The sequence below is a fragment of the Macadamia integrifolia genome, chromosome 11 (genome assembly GCF_013358625.1).
Source record: "Macadamia integrifolia cultivar HAES 741 chromosome 11, SCU_Mint_v3, whole genome shotgun sequence".
In the NCBI taxonomy this organism is placed as follows: Eukaryota; Viridiplantae; Streptophyta; class Magnoliopsida; order Proteales; family Proteaceae; genus Macadamia; species Macadamia integrifolia.
Window position 1 is genome coordinate 24420600 of NC_056567.1, and position 19813 is coordinate 24440412.

The 19813-nt window shown below is 37.8% G+C and overlaps 1 protein-coding gene and 1 non-coding gene across 2 annotated transcripts; both read left to right on the forward strand.

Moving 5' to 3' along the window:
• The first annotated feature begins 776 nt into the window (after positions 1-776).
• LOC122093838 (nuclear/nucleolar GTPase 2) lies at positions 777-18270 on the forward strand. Its single transcript, XM_042664366.1, is given in 13 exon segments — positions 777-934; positions 1079-1317; positions 1778-1911; positions 3097-3256; positions 3746-3903; positions 4857-4958; positions 5061-5165; positions 5288-5416; positions 8251-8391; positions 12245-12345; positions 16771-16828; positions 17577-17791; positions 17836-18270. Coding segments are annotated over 12 exon segments (1719 nt in total). The 5' UTR covers positions 777-934; positions 1079-1088; the 3' UTR covers positions 18023-18270.
• Positions 11187-11273, forward strand: LOC122094605. Its single transcript, XR_006144918.1, has one exon. It is a non-coding gene; the product is annotated as a small nucleolar RNA snoR128 (small nucleolar RNA).
• Positions 18271-19813: the final 1543 nt, after the last annotated feature.

A 19813-nucleotide genomic window follows, 5' to 3' on the forward strand; every position in this document is an offset into this window, starting at 1 on the left:
TTGCATCTAATGTTCAAAATAACTATAGTATCCAACAATAATGCATATATATATATCATGTCTCATTATAAGTTCTATGATATATAATTGAATATCATCCATTACCAATTATAAATTCGTACACCACACATTTTCAAGTTTTATTGAGCAATGTGGCTTGGCTATGTTGTTATTCGTTGTTGTCAACATAGTCAACACACTCTTGGAGTAATGTATGTTTAATTTGAGTTAGGAGTCATCACTTTAGAAACATTTTTCAACAAATACATTAATTTGTATCTCAATTTTGAGATCCATTCATTGCCATTGAGTTGAAGGTGATGTCATGAGAAATATAGATCATTGAGTTAACTTTAAGTCGACGAAAGAATCAAGTGGATCAAAGTTCGGGAGAGAAAGATATGGTCAATTAAGTAGACATTATGTTCAATAAGTTAAGTCTTAAAATAACGCTAAAAAATGGAAATATGTTTAAATGCATTTTAATCTTGTTTAGAACGAAAATGCTTGCTCTTTGCTATTTTTCTAAGTATCTTTAAAAAGTATACGAAAAAACGTGTTTTAAACAGTAAGAAACGATCCGTTTTAAACACGGGAATTGACGGTTCTTTAGGAGACCCTGGTGACCGCCGAACCTAACCAAACATTGGACGAGTGTTAACCGACCCATGCTGCGGTCTGCCGACTTTGCTCACAACCATTTTTTTTGGATCAAATCCCGTCGAGGGTCAATAGGCCACACGGTGAGCAGTGACTTGTGGTTCGTTTGTTCTTCCATTTGCCCTTGACAATGGTTTTATTGACAGTTTTGTCCCCCAGCTCTCTACCCTTGAAAGCAACCTAGAACGGCAAACTCATCCTTCTCTTTAACCCTAAAACGTCTCCTTGACTGCTGCGAAGTCCGTCGACTTCGTTCTTGAAGATTAACTCCAAGGTAAATAGCGAGAACTCTTGCAGACTTTCATGGTGAAATTTAGGGTTTTGGATTAAACTTGGCAAGTTAAGCACTAAAGTTGCAGTTGAAAAAGTAATGTTCTTAAGTTCAACACTGATTGATTGGTTGGAGTTCTTATTGCAGGGTAGGGAACATGGCGAAGAATAAAGAGAGGAAGGTTAATGTATCTGGGAAGCCAAAGCATTCTCTGGATGTCAACCGAAGTGATGGAAATAAAGAAATCCGAAGTGCTGCAACGGTGCGGCGCCTTAAGATGTACAATACCAGGCCGAAGCGTGATCGGAAAGGGAAAATTTTGAAGCACGAGTTGCAGTCGAAAGAGTTACCTTCCACCCGGATTCAACCTGACCGCCGCTGGTTTGGTGGGTCTATTATTCTCCACTAGCTCTTTAATTTGTCCATTTTTTTTTTTTTATTTCCAGGTTAGAATCTTCCAGTGGATTTACTTGTGTAGGTTGCTGAACCAATAGGTCGGAGAATAGTTTTATGAGATTTTTAATTTGTTTAAAATGAATATTTTCTTATTTTAATTGAATTCAAGGGTTTACCAATCGACGTGAAAATATGACCTGAATAATATTTAGAGTTCTTTTGGTTATTTAGAAAAATCCAGTCCTGAATCCCGAGTGTTTTCCCTATATCTCATTGGACTAATGGATTAGTTTTGTATAAGCCATTACCATCCCTGGTCATCTACATTCCCTTGTTATTGCATTATCTTTAGCCAATATGCTTCCTTTTTTCTCTCTCGGTTGGCTTATGCGCATAGTGGTAAAGCTGCATATGACTAATTGGCTTTCATTTTCTTTCTGAATTTTGCAGGAAATACCAGAGTTGTAGGACAGAAAGAGCTTGAGTTTTTCCGTGACGAGCTACAAAACCGAATGTCAAGTAACTACAATGTCATTTTGAAGGAGAGGAAACTGCCCCTGTCCCTGCTAAATGACCATCAGAAGGTATAAGCTTTTAGGACCTCATTGCAGTTCACTTGCCAAAGCCAGTTGGAGAAGCCCATTGTTTCACATTATTTGGCTTACACTGTTAAGAGCTGGGAACTTATTTATGTCTGATTTTCTCTTCTCTGTCTCGTTTTTCATCATTCTGCTCATAGTTTGTCCCTGGTGAGTAGTGATCAATATTCATGCCACCTTAGGGAAAATAAAATTGTGCTTTTTCATGGGACTAATGTATGAGAGCATAATTGTCAAGGTATCACCAAGGCATCCAGGCACCTTGGTTGCCTTGGTCACCTAGGCGGGTGCCTTGTTGGTGTCACCTTGCATTCAGGCCCCCTCTTAACTCCTTGGGTTGCCCAGAAGCTGTGACAACTGTGCTTCAGATCATATGATGTGTGAATGAACCTTTAATGTTTTATAGTCTTTCTAACAAACCATTTTGGATCAAACATTGGTTTGGATGGTTAGAATTACCAACCAGGTCGATTTTTGGTGCATATATTCTAGGCCCGTACATGAAAGGTGGGCTGCCCTTTCTTCTGTGAATTTTTTTTATGTGCCGTTTTATGGTTCTAGTTTCAAACTGTGGGCCTTGACTGCCCCTTCCTTGTCAGTTGTTTTTGTGGGTTAAAAGGTGGTTATAGGGTGAAGGTGTGCCACTTTGATATGGTGCCAGTAGATGTTGAGCTTTAGCGTTGTTTGGTCATGCTTGGACTCATGGATGAAATGTATGACATGAACTCATGCATAAATGGAGGACATTATTTTAAGGGTGTTGAAGAATGTATTTTTTATTCCTTTCATTGTAAAGCTTCTCATTTTCTATATGTAATGCTAATTCCATATAATCCCTGCCATTGAGTTGTTTCTTAAAGCTTCTCATTATCTTAGTATCTATGTTACGTACATTAAATGGTTTTGATAGATATATGCACAATATATATCTATTGCTTATGGTCTTCAAAGGCTGCAGAAATTCATTATACACAATGTTATAGTCCATAATCCAGTTGCAGGGAAAAAAAATCTGAGACTAAGAAGCTGAATCACGAGGAATTTGATATTTCACATTCTCTTCTAATTAAGAGAGAAAAAAAAAACATTAGTATGTTATGAATGAAAATTATGTCAGTATGTTGGGACTTTTATTTCTTCTAATGACTTCAGTCTTTCTTGTCAATCTAGCAATCTAGGGCTCATCTTTTGGATAACGAACCTTTTGAGGATGCTTTTGGACCTAAGAAGAAGAGGAAGCGCCCAAGGCTATTGGCTCCTGATTATGAGTCTTTGCAAATTGATCTACCACCTATGCATTGAACTGTTAAGAAAGCAGATGGATCTCAGGGTAAAGAGTTTTTTTGTTTTCGCATCTGTTCTTATTATTGAAATTATTAAATTGATCTACTATCAATGCATTGAACTATAAGAAAGCAGATGGATCTCAGGGTAAAGAGTTTTTTTGTTTTCGCATCTGTTCTTATTATTGAAATTATTAAATTGATCTACTATCAATGCATTCATCTAATGAGTTTTCATTTACTAGTTTGTATTTTCAAAGACTTTTCAATGAATATGGACATTTAAGTTGTTCAGTGCTAACCCCAAGTAGTAACTCTGTTGACAAGGACCAACACTTCACGTTAAGAGGCTATGAGTTCAACTCTCCTTGGGGCCTACCTATTAAAAAAAAATAAAAATTATTGCATGCTTGTATTAGTGTAGAAAGCCAAGATCAGAATGAATGTAATTCTTTTGATCGCCTTATTGCCTAATTGTTAGTGTTTGTTTGCTGAGGACAGTTATCAATCATTATTTCTGCCTTTGAGTTTCGCAGATGCCTTTGAGCAGAAGTCTGCGGCCAATCCTTCTGCAGGATGTGATGGAGATGGATTCAGGGACCTGGTTAGGCATACAATGTTTGAGAAGGGGCAAAGCAAGCGCATATGGGGAGAGCTCTACAAAGTTATAGACTCCTCAGATGTTGTCATCCAGGTTCGTATTCTGCAAATTTGTGTCTTGGTTTGTATATTACTTTTTTTCTCAAGTACTGTGGTGACAAGAGATGAAGAAAGCCCCTTCTGAGCCATATTAGTCAATTGAACTCAACTCAGTTAAGCCTTTGTGGCTCTTATTCCTACTGGCTATTTGAATCCATGAATCCTCTTCAGCCTTCCTCTTTGTTTAAATCCATAGCAGCTGGTAAATCATAAACACTCATGTCTTATAAGCAACTTGACATTGAAATTTTGACCTGCCACCATCATAATGAACGTCCTCCATATTTGCTCTCGAATTTTGATATTCTGTTTGAGGGATATATACCATGCAAGAAACACCCTGAAAATGCCAATATCAGATATTAAACCATAAACAGTCTTGTTCATTTGACCAGCCACCCTAGCACTAGATGAACATCTGTTGTATTTACTTATGTGTGTTGTATTTTGTTTGAGGGAAGTAGACTACTCCATAGAACCCCATTAAAGTTTTGTTGCAACAATATGATAGCAACAGGACCAGAGATCTATATCTGGACTGGATCAATATAGGAAGTTATTATGTCTTGTTCAGGAAAAAGGTTGAAAGCTGGGTGATTAAGAACATAGGATCATAAGAAACTTTTGGTTAAGCAGAGCACCCTGGTTGGATCAGCTTGCTAAGACAGGTAATGGATCATCAATAAAAGAAAAAGGGGAGGTGGGGGGGGGGGGGAATGCTCTTCTTCAAGAGTTCAATGTAGTCAATGTATTGATTCTTCCTGTTTCAATATATGTTTGGGTAGTCCCTTCATTTCAAAATTTTACCTTTCTGCTTTGACAAAGTTCATCTTTGTATTTTTTAAAGCATAACAATTGCGTCCATCCACATTCATATTTAATATGCATTCACCATGTAGTTGGTAGGGCATGTTACCATTTATTTTGGCTTATTTTATTCTGCTTCAGGTGCTGGATGCTAGGGATCCACAAGGTACAAGATGCTATCATCTAGAGAAGCATTTGAAAGAGCATTGCAAGCATAAGCACATGGTTCTTTTGCTAAACAAGGTCATTTTCCTATTCCTTGTTGGAGCTTGTTTGATTAGCATTTGTTTTCTTCTATTTTGTTCTTTCCAAAGCAGTTGAAAATTTCTACTGCCTTCTTATCAGTGCGATTTGGTTCCGGCATGGGCTACAAAAGGATGGCTAAGGGTTTTATCCAAGGAATATCCTACTTTAGCGTTCCATGCAAGCATCAATAAATCCTTTGGCAAGGTAACTCCACCACATCTCTCAAATTTCTTTGTTGTTGGACCTCCTGCTAGGTTTCTTATTATGTGTCAATTGATTTGATTATCTAGTTCTGTGACTTTTAATTTCATTTTGATGTTTGGCAGGGCTCTCTACTCTCCGTACTGAGGCAGTTTGCCCGTTTAAAAAGTGACAAGCAGGCAATATCTGTGGGGTTTGTTGGCTATCCAAATGTTGGGAAATCATCAGTCATCAATACTCTACGTACAAAGAATGTAATGATTATTCCTCATTCTGTATATGCTGTTCGAATTGGTCAAATATTAGTTTACTTCATATGAGATCCATGGGTGTCTTTCAAATATCGCAATGGCTTGGTTATCAGATGGTGTGAATATTGGATTTATCTGTTTATTTCTCATTGTGTTGCATGAATGTCTGACGACGCTCCATTTAAATTTTAATTCTCTGAATAAAAGGTTGGCTTGCATTGTGTCGATATTTGTTAAGGCAATGCCTAGGTGACAAAGTGCTCCTTGATGCTCAAGGCATATGGTTACCTTGAGTAACAGTAATGCAAGAGCATTTTTTTTGGTCTGGGCCTTACCTGTTTGAGAGTTTTCGATTGAGAACTGGGAGTCTGGGACCCGAACTGGGATTTGGGTCTAGTAGGATATTAGCATTTTATTTTGTAAAAATCTGAATTTGTTGTAGGATGTTAGCAGTTAATTTATTTAGTTATTTGCACTTAACTTGTAGTATTTTACTTATTGCTAGAGTTGCATTCCATTTTTAGTTTTAGAGTTTGATTCCATTATAGATTTAGATTGGATTAGATAATTAGGAGATGGAGTTAGATTTTACTTCTATTTCAGCATTAGACTACAACTGGGAAACTTCCAATTTCGTTTCTATAACTATGCTTGTAAACAGTTTTGCAATGGAATAGAAAATTGAGTTTGGTTCTCCCCTCTCTCTCATTTCTTCTTCCCCTTCTCAGCGAGACCCTTTCTGTTTCTCCTCTTCCGTTCTTGTTCTTTCCTCCGCCTTTCATTAAATGTTTTCTCATCTCCGTTCCTGCTGTTAATCTCCGCATGTTACCACTTTCCTGCCGTTGACAGTAGAACAGAACCACACAAAAGCCCATTGATTTAACATACCGCATTGCTTGGGTCCAAACTCCAAAACTTGGAGTTTAAACTACTCTTCACTGGGATAATCAGAACCCTTAGGATCAGTCCTGGAAAGTTCACTTTGCTTGAGTTGCAAACCAGCAAACATTGTTGCTTGTGATTGTGCCACTGTTCTTCAGTTTCAGGAGTATATCTCGGGACTGATACATGATAGGTGATATTGGAGTGGTGTGGGTTCAACAGTGGTAAAGTTTACAAACCTATTCATGACCTTCCATAAGACCTTTATTTAGGAGCTGAACCGACCTTGAAGGTGCTGCTACCGCTTCTGGTTTGTTTCCAACTCTGATTCAAGGTTGAAGACAACCTAACTTTGTCCCCTCATTTGACATGATTACCTTTACTTCTGCCCCTCATTTGATGTGACTACCTTTATTTCTGTAGTATTGAAATCTGCCCCTTCCCTTTTCTCTATTTCTCTAAGGTACTTTTATTACTTTTGCTTCCAAGTTTACTGCTAGGATATAATTCTTAATACCACATCATGTCCTCTCCTTTACCTACCAAGTTAAATCTTGAAAATTCTGGTTATTACAAGATTGCCATTCCCTTCTAGTTCTTGGGTTTTAGTTGAGTTGGGTGGGCCCATAGTGGACCCAAACAGGGTTTATCAGGTTCCGCATCAGTTAGAGTTCCTCAACCCATTAAAGGAACTGTTAATATTTAATTAAATAACTACATAATATTTAACACATGAAGAATAATATAGGATGTATAACTAAATTGCTACAAAATATTGGGGAATTTTTTCTAGTGTGATAGTCCTAAGGTATCTCTAGACTGGCACCCAAGTTCTGCCGAGTGGCAGATTGTATAGGGCTGAAATTTTTTGGACAGGTAGTTCCCAAGGCCCTTTACTCACATGTCAAGTTTCAGCTAAAATAGTGTTTACCAAGTGGCAAAATGAACCATTGAAAAATTCAGGACTGCCAAGAGGGTGAGAAAAGATGCATGGACATACATGGGGGGGGTAATGTTAGTATGAAATTGATGTGGCCAATGCAGACCATTTCCTAGATATCCATACCGTTGAAATTGCCACATCAGCTTCCATGTGGCAAAAACTTGGGTGCCAGTCTAGATTTAGATTTCCTGGTCTAGAAAACCTTTTTCCATTAAGTATATGGCTAAACTATAAATGTGAAATACCCTTGGAGAAAACAGTAAGGTAAACAAGTAATCAGGTACCTCATGCCCTAGGTATTGAAAGAGGAAGAATTGCACAGTGGATTTTTTTGGGTGTTCTAGAATTCTATTTATTCTTGGCAAGGGTTTACTGTGTATAATGTTGACTCAGTATTATGATGATGTTTTCCCAGTATACTGCTCTTGTGAGTTGTAATGTTCTGTTTTGTTCATTGTTTTTCTATAGCGTGGCTTGCCATGCATTGGATTGTTGCCTGGTATTATATAATTTTTTCAATTGTGAGGATCACCAGTTCGCTACCAAACTTCTCTTCGTGTTGAGGAAAATTATTTCTTCGTTAAAACTCTTATCTACATTTGACTGACTTTATTAACAATAGCTACCTTAAGGATAAATAAATGTTTTCATGTGTGATTGTTTTATGGTTTTCTCTTAGGCAATAACCTTCGAAGTTAAACTCACACATGCAAATACATGCAGAGTGCTATTGATGACATTAATTAGCTTGTGTATTTTGGTTGGATCTGGTTTCACGAACCAGATCTAGGAGCACTTAGTGCCCACCATTTATAGAATAGAATGCTGCATGTTTGCCTCTAAATTAATACTTTGGGCTGATTAAAGATTATCAAATATGATCCATGAGATTATCTTCTGAAGGATTTTCTGAACTCTCTCTATATTGTTGCATTGTGTGTTTCACATGAGATGGTGAAGGTTGTCCAATATAACTGAAATGGTTCATTGCTTTTCCTTTCTGCTCCACAAGGTCTGCAAGGTTGCTCCTATTCCTGGGGAGACCAAAGTTTGGCAATACATAACATTGACTAAGCGAATCTTCTTGATTGATTGCCCTGGAGTTGTCTACCACAACAGCGATTCCGAAACTGATATTGTACTTAAGGGTGTGGTATGTATCTGTCACTTCTTTTTAGTTGCTTGCATTTGAACTATGGTTAAAATATTAATGCATTAATTTTTTATTATTCTGTCTACTACTTATTTCTGGTTCTCTTCGATCCTTGGACATTCATTTCATCTCTCTTTGTTCCCTTTGGTGTTGACTGATTTAGTTTAATGTCCTGTTGTTACAACTTTAAAATCATTATTAGACACATCCAAACCATTTTCGGAAAACCAGATATTCTGGCTCGACTTGCCCTCCTTGGCTCCTTGTAACTTGGCAAGTCGAGCAAGTCATTCGTGGTCAGTACTGAATCCCTTTTTTTTTTTTTTTATTCATTTATTTTAATATATTTGATACAAAACAAAACCAATAGTGATGACTAGATGAGCATTAAAGTATGATTTATGTTTAATAAAGTGTGTACAATGTATACTGTAGATTTTTATTTTTATTTATTTATTTATTTTTTGTGTTGAATGCACATTGTAGATGACTAAAAGGGTGTACCAAGTGCATGATGCTTACACCCCTGCAGGATCTGGGGAGGGTCATAATGTACGCAGCATTACCCCCGCTTCGCGGAGAGGCTGTCTCCCTACTTGAACCCTCGACTGCTAGGTGACAATGGAGCAACCTTACCTCGCCTCTATGTAGATAACTTGGGCATTAACTATATCATATTCTATCCATGATTCGTGTGACTCCTCCAAAACCAAATAACAATGAATCCATATTTTACCCAAGACTCCAAGTGTCCTCTCTTTACTTTGAAATGGCAAAAATCTTAGAAGTAGAAGAAATGGTGATTCTAGGCATGATCAATCTGTACCCTCACTTTCTTGCTTTGGCGATTGTGAGTGTTGTCGAACGGTGGCAGTACACAAATGGGAGGGTTACTACATTTATAGCTACCAGTTAGAATTTCTGTTAAATAATCCAGAACAAGGTCCAGCACTAGATATAGCTTCAAACACCTAAGCCAGATGGACCACAAAATGGACGGCCAAACTTTCCTTGGTGTACACAATCAGGTTGTTGGTGGATATCTTTACAATCTACTAGAAGAAACGAGCCTTTAAGTCATCATATGAAATAGCAAACCCACGAATTAGAGGCTTTTCCCATTTGTGTACGGTGAGTCCTCCCTGCCACGGTGAACTGGTGACCTGCTAGAACGTCCACAATAAGGCGACGGACTGTGGTGTCTTGGTGAACGTCCACGAGGATTGTATAATACAGGAGTAGATTACAAGAAACTACTCCAGCAGTTTATAACCCCAAACAATACAAATAAGATTAGGAAACAAAGAAATAAGACCATCAAATAAGCCCCCAAGGATACAATACCAATGCATGAGCAAAACCAGCCCAAACCCTAACCTGATAGGAGAGAGAAAGACTTGCTATAGAGTTGGAGAGAGAGAGGTGCGGCCAGGTCTGTAGGAGTCCGATTGAACTGCACTTTCGGGTGTAGATAGTCCCTAGGGAGGGTACAAAAACCCCAAAAGTTGAGAGGATTTTGACGGTTGGTTGTGAAGTTACAAGCTTTCTTGATTTTCTGACTTAGGAGAGAGAAAAATTCAAGATTCTGCAGAACAACTACTGGACAGATCTGGACAGCTCCAAAAAGACGACCTAGTGGTCTAATAGCAGCCTATATACACCCTTAAAAGGGTTTACAGATCATAGCTCAGAGAAGGGAGATATGGAGATCGATCTCCTAAAATCTTCACTGTTGCTAGTCAGTTTTGGACTGTAATAGGCTAATAGCTTCTAACAGAATTTGAATTGTACCTCTTGAATGTTACAACAAATAAAATAGAAAAAGAAGAATAGAATAGATGGGGGGTTGAGAAGGGTGAAGGAGAATAAAAGAAGTGGTTATCTCAGCCTGGGCTTCTCACCCACAGCTATCTCAGCTACTCTAAGCATTTAGTTGTAAACTTTCTTTCATTCAAATCTCTATTATAAGTACATAGACTCCTCTATTTATAGAGGACAAAATAGCAATCAAACTACTGCTAGGAGCTAGTTTCCCAATAGGACTAGACACTCATACTATAATTACGAGATAACTTCCTAATAGGACTACACACTCCTACTACAACTAGGAATTCAAACTAGGACTAGGACTAGGACTAGGACTAGGACTAGGACTTTATGACTCAAACATGGAGTAGGACTAACTAACTAATAGTCCATATAAGACTTTACAACCAACCAATAGCCTAATGGACTTTTATTGAATTAAATAAAAACTAATTAAACTAATGAATTAAATTCCGTTTTCTTACCTTCTAACCATATTTTAGGCCCATTTCAAAGAAAACCCATGGGATCAAAGGCCCAACTCATATATAACACAACCCAAGACTTATTTGCAATAAAATAAGCCCAAGTGACTTATCTTCATCATTGTAACTCCTGTCTAAAGCAAGGGTTATCAATATAAATCAAACATAGCAAATCTCCAACCAATTAAAGTAGAAAAACAATACATTAATTCACTAATACTTATCTTTTGGTTATTTTTATTTGTGTTTATTTTTTGGGGTAACTGTTTTTTTTTGGCTGATAGAAACTGAATTTGTCAATCCCTATATACTGGATTTGTGCCTGATTTAAGGACAAGATCCATTAGATCATCAAATGGGTTTTTGCTCATTGTAAACTTTGGCTGCTGACTTGCCTTGGCGATGTTAAATATGGTTCTGGTTTTCTCTGCAATTTATCTTTTTCTTCTGCGGCAAAAGCTTTCTTTTCTTTTTTCCTTCAAAATTTCCTGTTTTGCTGATGTGTTGCGATGATGAGTGATAGAGGAATTGATCGAAAGCATTCATTTGGGTGCTGATGTGGTGCTTAATCCTGAGCGGTTACCTGAGCAACAATAAATCCTTCTCTTTTTCTGGTTTATATCTGTAGATACGTTTGAGATTTTTATTTTTTTATTTTCATTTAAATCTCAGTGGCTTAGTCTGAGATTATGAGTGATATGGTAAGAAAAATGTCTCTAGTATAGCTTACGTTCTTGAGTTTCAGTGGCCAATGGTGGGATGAATCTGAGTCGTCCGATGTGTCGATTACAAACATTCTTGACCATTTAGATAGGACCGAGTTTCCCTTCACCCATGCTGAAACTTCCCACCGGAAGTAACGAGACTGGCGGAGGGACGCGAGAAGAGAGATACCCCAGAAAAAACTCTAGTCAAGTGGTGACTCGGACCGATTCTTCTTTTATAATTTTTTCTTATACCTGAGCGATTTTGCATGACTCTTGACCTTGTTTTCCAACAATGCAACAAAACACCCCCACGTGGACACAAAAAAAAAGAGAAGAAATGGTAAGATCCTCCTGTATTGACCAATATTTGCAATTGACCAATATTTGCAATGTACATTGGATATATATATATATATATATATAAATGGTGTAGCAATTACATATCATGCAGACATGCACTATATATATTTCAGCACTGGTGACTTTGTGAGCAAGGGGATTTTGGCTGGGTCAACTCGGGATTGGATCATGATCAGTATTGTATCTGTGGATTGTTCTCCATCAATTGTGAGTTCACTCACCCTACTTGTCTGATCTGATCCTGAAACATCTGTGTTGTGTTTGTGTTGGAGCATGAAATGTCTGTCAACTTCTGTTACTTGCGCGGGAAATTGTGACCGAAACTCCTCTATTGTGGAAAGTCAATTACATTTAGTAAACTGAAAAAAATCTCTCTCTCTCTCTCTCTCTCTCTCTATGCATAAAGTGTTTTCAAAAGGAGCCTTTTCTGATATTTTTGTTAAGCAAAGTTATCTAGTGGGTTTTCTTGTTGATGAGCATCTGCCTTGTCACCAGGTACGTGTAGCAAACTTGCATGATGCTGCTGAACACATAGGGGAAGTCTTGAAACGTGTGAAGAAGGAGCATCTAGAAAGAGCTTATAAAATAAAAGAGTGGTAATATATCTCCTTGGTATATTTGGTTTCTCTACTAGATATGATTTCATCGTGGTCATTTCTTCCATGAATTGCTATTTAAAATTTTTTTTTCTCATTTCTTAGTTATTCTTAAAATGCTTTTAGATAATTAATTATTTAAATCTAATATGCCATTTATGATTTTAATAACTCGTAAAATGCCTTGTATGATCTTTAATCTTTATTCATTTCAGGAAACTAGTAATCTTTATTCATTTCAGGAAACTAGTAAAACCGTCAGTGGTTTTCCAATGTTGATGTCAATCCGTATTCTGTATTTTAGTGTCAAAATGGATTTACACCTTGTCTTAGTAATTTAGCTTTGTACTGTTTATCTATGAACAACGAATGGCTAGAAAATTGGTGCTCTCAGGGAATTCTCTTTTTCTTTGTGTCTTTGCTTAATTAACTTTCTAGCCGATGACCTTGCCAAGGCGGAGGGGTCAATAAGCATCATCTCTATGTGGTCCTGCAGTGATTGAGTAGTCCCCTTGCTGTGTCGGTGGGGGCATTTGCCCCTCGTTGTTGTACTCTGTCATACCCTATCTCTATCTTCTTTGCAGTGAAATTTGTGGGTTACAAACCTATATATATATATATATATATAGGAAATCTTGTTGTAACCAAGGTTGGTGGAAAAAAAAATCATAACCTACTGTTTTGCCTATTAGTATAACAAATGAGTATAAATCCTGTCATTTCACATAATCACATGCCTACTTGGAAAATACGCAACTTTCAATGATGACATAATGACTTGTCACTATCTAATTATTTTTGAAAACCTTTTTTTTTACCCTTGCATCAAATAATTTTTTGGAATAAGACAAAAGGAAATCAAAAGAAGGTTACGAGTTACAATTACTCACTTCACCATTTTGGTGACAACAAGATGCACCCTATATAGGGCAACAAAATGGTCCCTGGTCGCGTGGTTATTACAACATGGCAGTTCAGGTGAGCCAAAAATTTGTAGATAGGTAGACGACCCCAAGGTTTGCATTTCTTTTCAGTCCAATTGGAATGTTTTTGGTGGCCAAATACAGGTTTTCAAAAATGTAAGACCATGAGAGAGTGCACGGTAGTTCCAGAATAACAGGAGGTAAGCATGGAAAAATATGGGGATACATGCCAATACATGAGTGGCGTTTGATTGAACTAGGGTTTTTGAAATTCAACACAATCGATGCTACTCTGTGGATATTTAGCGGTTAGAATTGTTATCACAATGTGGCAGAAATTTAGGTGCCTGCTTGGAGATTCTTTTCCGAGCTGTCCACTTGGAGGAATTTTTCCCATATATTATAGAATTTACACCCACACACGCACAAAATATATATATATATATATAATTCACATGACAGTTCTAGCCCCTTTTTGATTGATGTAGTTAGGTGTAGGGCTAATTGGGGATTTAAGTAATTTTTTTATTTTTTTTTAATTTGTCTTTAATATTTAGAGTACTTGATAGAAGTTGTTTTTCCTTTATATATTTGGTTGGGTATTTAGTTGTACCCAACGATTGAATCACCAGAATGGTATGAACCGGGTTCTGTGATCTCTACTCTCTGCCTTTCTCGTTTCTGATATCGCTGTCCCTTTCTGATACTCTTCCTCGTCTCTGGTACTCTCTCTATCCTTCCTTCCTCTTCTGTTATTTCAGTTTACCTTAATTTACATTTATTACTCTGTTTTCGGCGATCAATGCAGCCGCTTAGGAGTTGATTGATTTCTCTCACATTCTTTCATCTTGGCCTGAAATTTGGGGATTGGATCACTTCCTAGGGTGATCAAAACCCTAGATACCTGTCCCCAATAAACCCTCCTGTTGATGGATGTTGACCTGAACTTGAATCTGGTCCCATAGATTCTGCCAGGTCCAATGTAAGGGGCCGTTTGACAACACTTCTATTCCCGGAGAGTGTTCTCTTACAGAAGTGTTCATTTTCGATTCCATGCACTGGTGGAATAGAAACAACGTTTGGTAAAACTATTCCAGAAATGTAATTAGAACAGGAAAAGAACAGAAGCAGCGTTTGGCAAACAACTAATTGTTTTTAAATTTAAGTGAATCATGGAAAAAAGGGTCATGGTGGAAAAAAAAGTTGGATAGGATTTGTGTCTTGCCGATAGATATCATTCCTCTAACATTCAATAAAGAGACCATGAAACTCAGGATGAAATTTAAATCTAGAAACACTCATGCATGTTCAAATGACTGAATACTAATGACTGAATAAAACTCTTCCAAACAAGTTCAGCCAATCTGAAAATTTTAGGGAAACACTATATCAGAGGGTTGGTGAATCCAATAAAAAACCCTCATATTAACGGGTAAACAAATCAAATTTAATTTCTGAAATTGCATCTGGTGATAGAAGGGAACCAGTTTTGCAACTCAAGTAGGTTCTTACAGGGAACATAAGGTTTTGCCCCAAACTTCACAGGTTAGGTCACCCTAAGGATAGGTATCAACGCCCTAGTGTAGCAGAGATGGGTGGTGGTGCTTCTTGTGAGCTTGGTTGCTCTCTCTATTTCTAATTTAGCAGATTTCCTCTCATTTGTGTTGCTGGCTCTATTCCACCGGATGGTATTCAAGGACCAAAGGGGTAACGAAGGACTGGTTTTGGATGCCATGTCCCTAATTGGTTCACTTTGGCAGACTGAAGGTGAAATACAGATTTATGCAAAAACCCAACTGAACCAAATTGCTCAGCAAGCCATACTCTAGGTTTGCTATGGATGACATTAGATTCAAGGGAGGGAGAGGAAGAGGGAGAGCGAGAGGCCGCTGGGAGGGGGAACAAGTTGAAAAAATGGGGCATTTCTGGCACCAAGGGTTTTAGTTCCCAGAGTTCAGCATGAGAGGAGAAGATTTCCATTTGCATACTTGCTATGCACTGCTCGCAGTGAAAAAGACGACCGTGGACGACCCAAGTTTCAGCAAGGAAGGGTTGAGCATGAGAGGAGAAGATTTGCATACTTGCTATGCACTGCTCGCAGTGAAAAAGACGACCGTGGACGACCCAAGTTTCAGCAAGGAAGGGTTGAGCATGAGAGGAGAAGATTTGCAGAAAAAATTGATGGAAAAGGGAGCAGCGGGAGGAGAAATAGAGAGACAGCGAGGGAGGAAAAAACTCACCGGGATCTGATTTGTGCGATGGGGACGAAGCTGACAGGGTACGGGTTCTTGAGAGGGAGGAAGTGACTTGTGTTTTGAGGGTGAGGGCGTTGGGTGCTTTGATCGGGAATACAAAAAGAATAACATGCTCCTTTTGCCTTCAAGTTGCAAAAAGAACAAACAAAACACCTCTTTGGTGTTCTTGCATTCTATTCCAAACTTACTCTTTTTCATTGGTTCATTCCGTGGGAATACAAAAATGAACCAGATGTGCCAAACACATTTCTGTTCTATTTGCATTCCCGCAGAATAGAATAACACCAGAAACATTCTCCCAGAGTGTTATCAAACGGCACCTAAGTGAACTTTTAACTGGTGTGCTTTCTGATTTGTTTTAAACGGAGTCCGTGTGAGGGCACTGATTCTGTTGGAACCATGAAGAAGAAGAAGGGTTATTCTCCTATTTGATTCTAAAGGTCCAACTTCTCTGTTATTACAATTAAGATCCTCTTTTCTAGAAGTTGTGTTCTATTATTTCCTTCCCCCTTCAGTAATTCCAGAAAACCCTCTACCTCAAATTTAGTTTCAGTTTGAACCCATTATTTGTTCCCTTCACTTTTAAGGGCTTGAGTTGTTCCTGAATTTACAAAAACGCCACTGCTTCCTTTGAAATTGATTTATTTGTTAATTGTGGGCATGTAGCAATCCTAAATTAGGGTTTTTGAACCCCGGTTTTGCATCACCGATTGTAACTTGGTGATTTCCTAATAGGACAAAATGCATATGCGAACTGGGAAGCATGTATAAAAGGATGCAGTATATGAACATAGGTAAACCAAGATGAAAATTAGGATTTGCATAAACCATCAAATATGCGAGACCTTAAACATTACATGGGTTTTCCTTTCCATTTTGGTTCCTCTCCCCCCCTTCTCTCTCTCTCCCAAAAAAAAATTGAAAAAAATCTTGAATTCAAGCAGTTGAACCTTAAGAAGCTAAAATTCTGTTGATATATTTTTCATTGAGTAATGAGTATTGTGGAGATCTATTGGAGAGGATTGAGATTGAAAGATGAACTTTAGCATATGATCAACAACAGATTGCACCATAAAATCTTCACTACAGTTCAACTACTGAGCCCCCCCCCCCTCCCCCCCCCTTTTTAATACTATTGGAAGGGATTAGTTTTAGCCATGAGTTTCTTCTTGATCAATTCAATATCATTGGCCATGGTGCATCAAATTTTATCTTTGCCTAACTGGAAAACTCTAATATGTTCTCAGGGTTGATGATAATGACTTTCTAGTTAAGCTATGCAAATTGTCAGGCAAGCTATTGAAGGTATTTTCCTCCTCGTTAAATCTTGTATGGATGCTTGTACTGTCTTTCGTTTCCCCACTTTTAGATGAACTTGTAGCAATGTATCTGTCTGTGAATAATTTTTTGAAACTTGGAAGAATGCCCTCAAAATCTAAAACTTATATAGTTGGATCATTATTCAGAACTAGTTATAAAGTGACTTCTCAATTAGGGAAAGAGTAAAGTTTGTATCCCAAGAAATTCAGTGGTGACCCTTGAGAACTTGAGTTCTCAAAATCTCTATCAAGTAACCGACAGCGGTTTCATCTGTGAAACCGTGTTGAATGCGTAGATTGAACCAGGAAATGGGTGGACCTGTTATTGTTACCACATCCATCTTGGTGAACCTCCTAAACCTTATTGTTAAGGATTCATGCCTGACACCAGTTCTTGTTCGCTCATCTTATTCCACCTACCCATGCAGATGGGAGTACCTGGAATATTTAGAGTATAAAAATGGTCAGGTGGGGTGGTTCTAAGTACTAACCATCCACTGTTATGGTGTTTTCCTTAATGCTTGAAAGTAACTGATTTGTTGTGTGGATTGTTGTGAATCTGATTGTGCTGAATTGACGGTAGAATTGTCGGTGAGTGTTGATGGAACAGGTCCAAACCAAAATATTTGCTTAAAGAACATGGAGTTCCTTAGCTATATGGATTAACGATATTTTCTCTTGTGGACTTATCTTGATGACGCTTCTGAGTAACTACCTGAATGGGTTTTGTATAGGGTGGTGAGCCCGACTTGATGACTGCAGCAAAGATGGTTCTCCATGACTGGCAGAGAGGCCGGATACCCTTCTTTATTCGCCCGCCGCAGCAGGAAGATGGCCCATCAGAACAACTTGCTGTTTCTGGAGTAGACGAAGACGAAGATGCAGCGGTCCATGGTGATCGTGAATCAGCAGCTATGAAAGCCATTGCAAATGTAATTTCGTCCCAGCAGATGAGTTGTCTGGCAATGCTGAGGGTGAAAAATCTGAGCAGCTTCTAAAAAATGTCCCTGTTCAAAGAGACCTCTTTAGTGAGGATGAGTTGTCTGGCAATGCTGAGGGTGAAAAATCTGAGCAGCACCTAAAAAATGTCCCTGTTCAAAGAGACCTCTTTAGTGAGGATGAGTTGTCTGGCAATGCTGAGGGTGAAAAATCTGAGCAGCTTCTAGCTACCGAATCATAAAGTACTTTTGGGGGATCTAGAGATTCTGAGCAGAAAATCTCCGAGAGGAGGGAAAAAATAGGGTAAAGTTGTAGAGTTAACCCCCCCCCCCCTCCCTCTTTTTGGTAGGGTTCCATCATCAGTGTTGTTTTTATTTTAGTTTTCCATTTTAGTTTTCCTCTAAACCATAAAAATATTACTCAGATACAATGCGAGGCTAACCTTTTTTATAAGGTATGACAAAGGGAAGTTGGTTTTGGATCCCTAAAGTATAGAGGTTTTTTTTTTTTTTTTTTTTTTTTTTTTTTTTTTTTTTTTTTTTTTTTTTTTTTTTTTTTTTGGAGAGCAAATAAAAGCACCAAGGATTCATACAAGCCATATCCGACCTAACTATATACTTTTGCTTCCGTAGCCTGTAAAGCTACTTTCTTAAGCACCCCTAATATATTATTGTTAGTTTTAATTACAAAATCGGGGTTAAAAGAGTAACTGTCCATCTCTCTTTGTAGAGATATTAATATACTATAATTAATTAAAGGGAGTTTTTAAGTTCCATTGCAGAACTGATTTTGAAGTTCTAAATTGTATCCACTGTCACCTTTAATTCCCTCCTATAACCGTAACCATCTTCTCTTATCACCAAATAGTCAGCGTCAAATAAGATACATTTACCTGGTGTGAAGAAACAAACTGCCCATGCACTTAAATTTTGATATTTGGCCAAACTAATTGTGATCTTAAAATATTATCATTATTTGGGGGTGGGGTAGAGATCATATTAATCGGATTTCACCTGTGGATTTCTGTTCCCGAAGCGTAACCCATCCATTGGAGATCTAGAAATCAAATTGTTTCAATATTGCAAAAAATTTTGGTTAAATGTCACAGAACATAATCTGTTTTTTGTGTTTTCATATGAAATAACAGTAAATCATAAAAATAGAAAAGAACTTTTGCAAGTCTGTCTTGGGTATATCACCCGAATTGAAACAGTACATGACAAAATATTTAAAAGTTAGGCCTCGGAGGCGATCTGGTTTGAAACCCATGTGGTAACTACCCAAATTTGTCTTGTGAAATCACATTCGAAAAAAATATGTTGCAAAGATTCATGATGAATGTGACAGAACCTACAAATTGGGATCAATGTCCACATATTTAAAATAAGATATCCTTTGTGGGTAGTCCCGCATTGATGAGTCTCCAAAAAAGAATTTAAACTTCGGATGGATATTGATTTTTCAATAAAAACACCACCATTGTGAGCAAGGATAGGAGCAACAACACCTGTTTAAGTATCTATTGAAGTTTGTCAATGAATTTGTCAAAAGATAATTAGCAGCTAGCTTAGTTTTGAAAGATCAGTTTTGAAAGATCCTTCCTCTGAAAGGAGACATCGCCATCTGTCAGATTGATGGGATAATTGGATCTACAAAATAACACTATCGAAATGAATAGGTAAAGGAGCATTCAGGAGTCCCATATTCCATTGATCATTTATTACAAATTCACTAACAGTGCTGAAAGATTGGTTGGGAGGATTTAAGTTTAAAGTGGAAATATCAAGTGTCCTGCTGAATGGTGGTCATAAAATCCAAGGATCATACCAGAAAAAAGGTGTTATTGCCATTGCTGATTGTTCGATGAATGATGTTTTTTAGAGTTGAGAGCACAGAGACTATGCTATTCCAGCATGAAGACCCACGGGTTCTTAAAGTTTTTTTGTGAACCCATAGAATTTGATCACTATTCAGCATCCTCCAACCTAGTTTTAGAAGCAAAGCCTTGTGAGTTTCAGAATCTCTCATATCC